Source organism: Notolabrus celidotus, chromosome 18 (genome assembly GCF_009762535.1).
Source record: "Notolabrus celidotus isolate fNotCel1 chromosome 18, fNotCel1.pri, whole genome shotgun sequence".
NCBI classification, from domain to species: Eukaryota; Metazoa; Chordata; class Actinopteri; order Labriformes; family Labridae; genus Notolabrus; species Notolabrus celidotus.
This window is the reverse complement of record NC_048289.1, coordinates 31,491,781-31,500,130: the sequence shown is the minus strand read 5'-3', so window position 1 is coordinate 31,500,130 and position 8,350 is coordinate 31,491,781. Positions and strand designations below refer to the sequence as shown.

Here is an 8,350-nt window from a genome sequence, read left to right as displayed (position 1 = left end):
GCTGAGTTATGAAGTGCAATCTAATAAAATGTGAAAGCACGTCATGTCAGAAGACGCTCAGTGTGACGTCAGGGAGGGAAAGTGGATCCTTTAAAACAAGCTCAGGCTGCAGAGAATCAATAAGCATGACCACCTATAGATAGAGAATCAGTCTCTGTATTGATTGAGACAGTTGATGCAAGGATGGAGGGCATGAAGCAACAGACCCTGTTGGACCTGCACTCTCATCCATCAACACCCACCAGTTGCATTTTGCACGGAGCAGGACCGCCAGACAGCTGGAGTCATGTGACCGAGGATTCTCCTCCTCCTCCTCTCCTCATCCATGTTGTCTTTCTGGTCCTCTGAAAACCTCTGACCTGTTGACTCCAGGCCTGGCTCCGCTCATCATGACTTTGGTTTGTTGTTGTAGTTAAGTGAAATACGATCTGGTGATAACACAGAGTGTTTGATTCTGAAAATTAACCGGATGTTTTCATTTGGTTTTGGTGAAACCTGACTTCCTGTCCCGCTCCATCTGCTCTGTTGAGATTGATGCGTCGTGCTCCGGCATCCGGCAAACATAGAGGTCTTGTGTATCTGACCTGGAGGACTCCGACCTGCCGGATCAGAGACGCAGCCGGAATGCAATGGAGTGGATCCAGTGGAAGTTAACACACTGACTAGAATAGAAACCTATCAGATCCGATGCTGTGATGGATTGTAGACGGACTGGACACGGATCCACGGACCTGAGGATTCATGAGGAGTGCTGTGAGCTTTGTGCACCGTGCCGCTCTTCATCTTCTCCAGTCTTCTTCTTCTCCTTCTTTTTAAGTTTGCATTAGTGTTGTAACCAATCAGGGTTAGGACCCACAGTTCAGACACAAAGGCAGGCAGGGATGAAGTTTAGAAACAGGGTTTTAATGAGAGGCAGGGCAGGTGCGCTGGGCGTTTGGTTGAAGTGGGTTGCTGGAGGATCTGGTCACAGGGAGAGACAAAGTCAGTTCCTTTCACAAAAAAAACTGAGTTCAAAAAACACTTCTCAAGAAGGGCCTGAGCTGAATACCAAGCTGGGTAAACGGACGATCTGCAGATGAGTGAAGAAAGGGAGACAGAAAGGATGAAGAAACATGGACAAACAAAGAGAGAAAGAAAGAAAGAAAGAAAGAAAGAAAGAAAGAAAGAAGGAAGGAATTAAGCAAAGAAAGAAGGAAGGAGGGAAGGAATGGAAGGAAGGAAGGAAGGAAGGAAGGAAAGAAAGAAGGCAGGAATTAAGCAAAGAAAGAAGGAAGGAGGGAAGGAATGAAGGAATGAACGGAAGGAAGAAGAAAGGAAGGAGGGAAGAATGAAAGGAAGGAAAGGAAAGAAGGAAGGAAGAGAGAAGGAAGGAAGAAGAAGGAATGAAGGAAGAAAGAAAGAGAAGGAAGGAAAGCAAAGAAAGAAGAGGAGGAAGAAAAAGAAAGAAGGAAGGAGGGAGGGAATGAAGGAATGAATGGAAGGAAGAAGGAAGGAAGGAAGGAAGGAAAGAAGAAGAAGGGGGGAATGAAAGGAAAAAAGAAAGAAAGAAGGAAGGAGGGAGGTAATAATGAAGAGTAGAACGGAAGGAAGAAGAAGGAAGGATGGGAAGGAATGAGAATGAAAGAAGAAAGAATCGGAAGGAAGGAAAGAAAGAAAGAAGGCAGGAATTAAGCAAAGAAAGAAGGAAGGAGGGAAGGAATGGAAGGAAGGAAGGAAAGAAAGAAAGAAGGGGGGAATGAAGGAATGAACGGAAGGAAGAAGGAAGGAAGGAGGGATTAATTGAAAGAAGGAAGGAATGAAAGAAAGAAGGAGGGAGGGAATGAAGGAATGAACGGAAGGAAGGAAGGAAGGAAGGAAAGAAAGAAAGAAGGGGGGAATGAAAGGAAAAAAGAAAGAAGGAAGGAGGGAGGGAATGAAGGAATGAACGGAAGGAAGAAGGAAGGAAGGAGGGAAGGAAGAAGGAAGGAAGGAGGGAAGGAATGAAAGAAAGAAGTAAGAAAAAGGAATGACTGAATGAAAGGAATGAAAGAAAGAAAGAAAGAAAGAAAGAAAGAAAGAAAGAAAGAAAAGAAGGAAGAGAGAAGAAAGGAAGGAATGAAAGAAATAAAGAAAGAAGGAAGGAGGAAGGAGTGAAGGACTGAGCCGGGCTTAAGTAGTGCAGACAGAGTGGGTGGCTTGCTGGATGATTAGCAGCAGGTGAGCAGACTTGATTGCAGGAAGTTGGTTGAGTCAACCCCCATCTCCAGGTGACACACAGGGAAAGGGAAACAGAAGAAAAGGGAAGGGAGGAGACTAGGGACCTCACAATTAGTCTTCCCCCTTGTGTTAAAACACCCTGAGCTGTCCCACCAGGCTCAAGAATCACCTTAGCCTTATCCTGCAAAAATAGAAGACTTGTGTATCTGATGAAGGCTGAGACCTGCCGGATCAGAGACGCAGAGACTTCAGGTAGGACCAGCAGGCCTGCATGTTGGGAGCGTAGTGTTCTAGAGGGGTAACGGGACACTATGAGGTCTTTAAGATACGAAGGTGTCTGATCATTCAGGACTTCGTAGGTCAGATGTAGGATTTTAAATTCTATTCCAGATTATGGAGCGAGTGAACTTTACCCCACTGTGGTTTCATCAGCGTTGATACATAATCCATAATTCTCCAGTTTGATTCAGCCGTGTTTTGAAAGCAGTTTTTGGGGTTCTTACCTCGATTCTCTCCACGTGTGCTGTAAACCTCTGAATCCTGGGTTTAACAATGGTCTTGTGAGTCTTACAGAAACAATAACATGGTTTTTTTTGGCTTAATTGGACTCGATATTTTGGGGTGTTTTGCCGGATGGAATGGTCATGCACTCAATTAAAAGCCTGTGTTGGATTTCTATTTGTGGACGCTGGAGGGAAATAACAAAAAGCCTCATTAATACTGGAGTTAGAGGAGAAAGACTTTGTGTCCGGTCTGCTGTTGTTTCGGATGCTTCTCCATCGATCGGCGAGAATCTCTCACCAGCAGTCCTTAATTGATCCGGACCCATGCATGCTGCACGCTGCACGCTGCACGGACAACAATGTGCTTTTCTCCTCCTTAAGCCTCCCAAAGTTGTGATCTGCGCTGATTATCAGTAAGCAGCTTTTCTCCGGTGGGTTGAATTCCAATATTTCACAAGGCGAGGTGTTGAGGTTTTTTGGATTAAGATGTGTGCAATGAAACAAAAACATCCAGGAGTTTGGGGACCGTCCAGGTGACGACAAAGTGGTTTTGTTTGATACGTACCAGTGCTCACCTCCGCTCTGATACCTGTTGGATGTTGACAGCGGTTTGGAGCTCGTCTCTGGAGTTTTGGCGATCGTACCTGCTGAAATCTGGGAACACGGCAACATCGCTAAAATAAGGTCAGACAGATGGAAAAGCACAAACAGGTGGACGCTGGTGCAACTTTGAAGAAGATGCGAGCTGGAAAGAAAAGTCAGAGCATATAATAGAATCTGCAGAAGCTTATCTCTTACTTCTGGGATCTTATCTGCAAAACACGAGGGACGGTGGGGTGCTGGTGGGCTAGCAGTCGAAGCGCCCCACGTACAAAGGCTACAGTCCTCATCGCAGGGGTTCCTGCATGCTTCCCCCGCTCTCTAGTCCCAACATTTCCTGTCTCTCTTCAGCTGTCTCATAAAATAAAGGCAAAAAGGCCCAAAAAATAACTTAAAAAACCCCAAAACACGAGGGATGTTCACGCAAAGAGGATTGATGCATCATTGTCTCTCAGAAAAGGTTCATTGCAGCATCTGAAATGTCAAAATGACGCCCTCAAACGTCTCATTTTCCCAAGAACTCAAAGATATTTGATGCACAGGTGAAGAGGAAGCTGAGCTGTGGACTCTAGTGGTAGCCACATATGCAAACTCAAAGTCCATGATGCATCGTGCGTTTGTTTGACACTGATGTGCTGTCATTTGATGCACGCCATCCCAACCGTCTCTACCTCTTCGTGTCTCTCTTGCTGTCCCATCAGATTAAGAAAACCTGCAAAGACAAACATGTTAGCATCACATCTGGCTGATCATTTCACCTCTCCTTGATGCATGGACTAATCTCTGCAGTTTCAGCGATCATCCTGCGTCGTTCTGACGTGTGAACTCTCTGAAACAGAGTCATCCCTTCAATAAATCATCTCATCTTGTTCTCTGGCTTGCAGCAGCTGGTTGCAGGGTGACCTCAGGTTGACCATCTGCTCCACTGAAGTGTGAAGTAAAAGGGACGCAGAGGCTGTTCTTTAACTGAACCCTGATCCTCCGGAGAGAGGAGAGTGACTTTAATTAGCCTGTGGACGAACACGTCTGTGTGATGAAAGACAGAAATAATGACAAAGGCTGCGTTTGATCGAATCAAGTACAGAGTGGAGAGTGTCTTTACTTCCTCTTCTCTATTCTTTAGAGGCAGCAGAGTTTCATACACGCAGAGCAGGAGTGTAACGGATCCGTGGAGGGAGTGTGTGCAGTGTGAGGTTACCAAACTTTGTGTGTCAGTAAAGGGCAGAGGCTTTGTGTGAGACGTTCAGGGACAAGTTAAAGTATCAGAGGGAGGTTTTATGCTTCTGTTGGAGAGAAAGGAAAGCCTGATTTATACTTCTGCATTGTAGCTGTCGTGCACCTCCTCCAAAATGCAAACCCTGTGATTGGTCCGCTGGGTAGCGTCATATTTCCTGTATTTCAAACATTACGGCATCATTCCTCCGTCCTGTCCCTGCTTAAATAATCAGCCGTACATTCCATAACCTCCATCTCATCTCTTTGCTTCTTTACAAAGCAGTTACCAAAAAAAAACCCCAGTTTACCTGGAACCCCTCATCCAGGTCTACACCCCTTCTCACCCTCTACGCTCAGCCTCAGAAAAGCGCCTAGTGCTTCCAGCACACAAGGCCTGAAAACCACTAGCTGGACTCTTCTCTTCTGTTGACCCTAAATGGTGGAATGAATTATCCAACTCCATTAATAATAATAATAATAATAATAATAATAAATTGTATTTAAAGGCGCCTTTCTCGGCACTCAAGGACACCGCACAGATAGAAATATATATATACACGAATTCACATTAAAGGAAACAAAATCAGAGTCAGAAATGAAAACAATATAAACTAACAAGGGGTAAGAAAAAAATAGAAACAATAACAAAATGACAGAGCAACTGGAGTCAGACGGAGTAAGCGGTTTTGAACAGATGTGTTTTGAGTTGTGATTTGAAATGGGGGAAAGAATCTGTGTTTCTGAGTTGAGGTGGTCATGAGTTCCAGAGACGGGGAGCAGAGCGGCTGAATGCTCGGCTCCCCATAGTGGTGAGACGGGCGGAGGGGACAGACAGGTGTATGGAGGAAGAGGATCTGAGGGAGCGGGAGGGAGTGCGAACATGGAGGAGGTCGGACAGATATGGGGGGGCGAGGTTGTGGATGGTCTTGAATGTCAACAGAAGGACTTTGAACTGAATGCGGAACTGAACAGGGAGCCAGTGGAGCTGTTGGAGGACAGGAGTGATGTGGTGGATGGAGGGGGCTCAGGCAATGATACGGGCAGCTGAATTCTGGACCAGTTGGAGTTTATGGAGGGATTTGTGAGGGAGGCCGAAGAGGGGAGAGTTGCAGTAGTCCAGACGGGAAGTGACAAGGCTGTGGACAAGGATCTGCAGAGTCCCTCTCTACTTTCAAAAGACAGCTAAAGACCCAGCTCTTTAGGAAGCACTATGCACTTAGCTAGACTGTTCTCCACTGTTGTCCCCAGTGGCAGATCATGTCTTCCAGCTACAGTTGACTCACACTGTCCTGCTCTACTCTGGGACTCTGTGTTCAGGTCTGGAGTGACCCAGCACTTGGTACTTTGGTCATTATTGTGGTGATGTTAATTGTTGATGATGATAATAGAAGGTCTTAAATGGTTTGGTTGCTTCATTGTAGATGTTCCTTATTTACTTTGTGCATTGTCTTTACACTGCTTGGCAGTACCTGCACCTAAATTGACTTGAAGCACTTTGTTCCTCTTACTGATCTTGTTTCCTCTTGTCTAGATCTTTGCTTGTGTTGTTCTTGTTCTCGTATGTATGTCGCTTTGGATAAAAGTTTGCTAAATAACATTGTAACATTTACAATAATTGTAGTATGATATCCGCTCCAACTCCAACTCCAACATTCTGAATCAGTCGCCATGGTTTGCTGTGCACCAGCAAGCATGGACTGGAGCATAGAATTCTCACTGCCAACCCCTGTTTATGCAGAGTATTGCAAAGGGACAAGGTCAGTCCTATGCAGAAGTATGTAGAGCTCATATCGGCATTAGCTTCTACGACGTAGAGTCAACACAGATGTATAAACCGATATGCAACGTTTTCAACATTATCTACAGAAAACACTGCTTTAAGAGATTTAAAAGAAGTGTCATCACTAACTTTCTACAGCAAAGCATGCTTCAGATCCATTCCTCTCAAGTATTTTCAGCAGTGGTCCTACAAAACGCTGGTTTATCCTAGTGGTGAAGTCGTGCACCTCGTGTTTAGATGCTGTAGACCTCAAGTGGGAGGCTGGGGTTCGGTTCCAACCTGCGGTCGCTTTCCTGCATGACACTCCTCCGCTGTCCAACGTCATATCACCCTCTATTGTGTTATGTTTTGTCTTTAGGGAAGACATATCTTACACCAGGTGATGCACAATCCTTCTTTTTTAATCTCAGTTAAAAATAAGATGAAATCCGCTGCCATCCAGAAACAACATGCTCACCAAATCTCAATGTTTTGGACTTCTTCTTCTTCTTCTTCTTCTTCTTCGCCATGAGTCGGCTGTAGTGTTGTAGAAGTTTGAGGTCATGCACTTTGCAAAGGGAAGGTGTCACACTGATTCCTAATCCACATTTAGTTTAGTTTCTTCTAATGCTGACATTGCACAGCATTCGGTCATGAAAGATTAGTTTCATCTGCAGTGTGCTTGAGCTTTCTGCAGAGAAACAATCTGTTCATAGTTAAACACAGTGGTAATAACATGCACATGAAAGCAGCTCAGTGAAACGACCCTCACAATCTGCTGTATTCAATAAAAACTACAATCGTATGAATTCCTCCCACGTCTGAAGGCTTCGCGAAGCGCCGTTTTCTGAACCCCCCGGCTGAGATCACCATCTCTGTGATCCTGTGTGTTTGTGTGCGTGTGCGGCGATACGGAGGTGCCTGAGTTCAGCCCCGGTTGCCGTAGCCCGTCGATGCCCAGTGGCTGTTTATTAATGGATGGGATGGAGTGTGCGTTGGGCGCCCTCCAAGAATCAAAGGGAGAGTTTGAAAGTACACGGCAGTGCATTTATCTGCCTCGCTGCTCCTTCTGCCCCGTCCTGCGGCAGTCAAACACTTCGCCAGGGTTACAGCTTCGCTCTGCATTTTCAGAAGTAGATGTGTGGCTGGATGATGAGTGAGACTCTGGACTGGAGCTGGTGTGTGTTGCTTTGTGTTTCACGGGTCCAACATGTTTCAGAGGACCCTCATGTATCTGTGTGACATCTGTGGAAGGTTTAAAGGGCAGTCAGGATGATCTAGTTTTAAAAAAATTTCTGTTATTATTCATTCTTTGTTTGGCAATAGAGGGGGAACAAAATGTAATATGTGCAGAATGTACGATCAAACGTCGTCATGATAGTCTTTGTTGCTCCAGGCCTGAAAAGCTTGTCGTATATTCTGCCTCCCGCCACTAGATGGAGCTGTTCCTTCAGTAAAGCAGCATGGTTTGTTAGTATTTGGATCTAGAGAACAGACATAAGTCCTCTGCAGGTTGTGTCTTGGTAAACGGGCTTAGTCATGTGGACGTTAATCTGCAAGAAGACACGTTTCCTGGTGGTGCTAGCTCTGCTGGTGTTAGCCACACTCTGCAAAGCAATTCAGAAGGGGTGTAACGATTCATCTACGACATCAATGAATCGATTTATATTCCTGTGATCCGATTTCATTGATCTGTGCTCGGCAAGTTGGCCTTCCAGACGACATATATCGATCTAACATCGTTTTAAAAGGTAATAAATCGATTGTATCGATACTAGGAAATAACGCACTGGACTTAAGCACGGCAGACTTTATATGCATGTTAAAGCTAGGGTTGGTAGTCTCGGAAAACTAGCATGAATTTGAATGTAGCATTTCCTCAGGACTCCGTCTTGTTAGCACTCACAACTGTCATGCTAGCATTATCCAGTTGTCATGGTGACACGATATCAGGAGAAAAGTTATAACACATCTATAACACTGTAACAGCTCTACTGTTTGTTAAACCTGTTCAGTGTAGATGCTCTTAATTCCTACGGTGTTGACGGTCAGTGAAGGCATCAGGAGAGACAAGAGG

At 45.1% G+C, this 8,350-nt stretch overlaps 1 protein-coding gene across 1 annotated transcript in view; it reads left to right on the top strand.

The window, feature by feature from the left end:
- Positions 1-2,190: 2,190 nt before the first annotated feature.
- LOC117830419 (brain-specific angiogenesis inhibitor 1-associated protein 2-like) overlaps positions 2,191-8,350 on the top strand; it is a 59,856-nt gene continuing 53,696 nt past the window's right edge. The window contains exon 1 of the mRNA XM_034708528.1: positions 2,191-2,448. Within this exon, the coding sequence (XP_034564419.1) occupies positions 2,406-2,448 (43 nt within the window). The 5' untranslated portion in view covers positions 2,191-2,405. The remainder of the gene's footprint in view (positions 2,449-8,350) is intronic.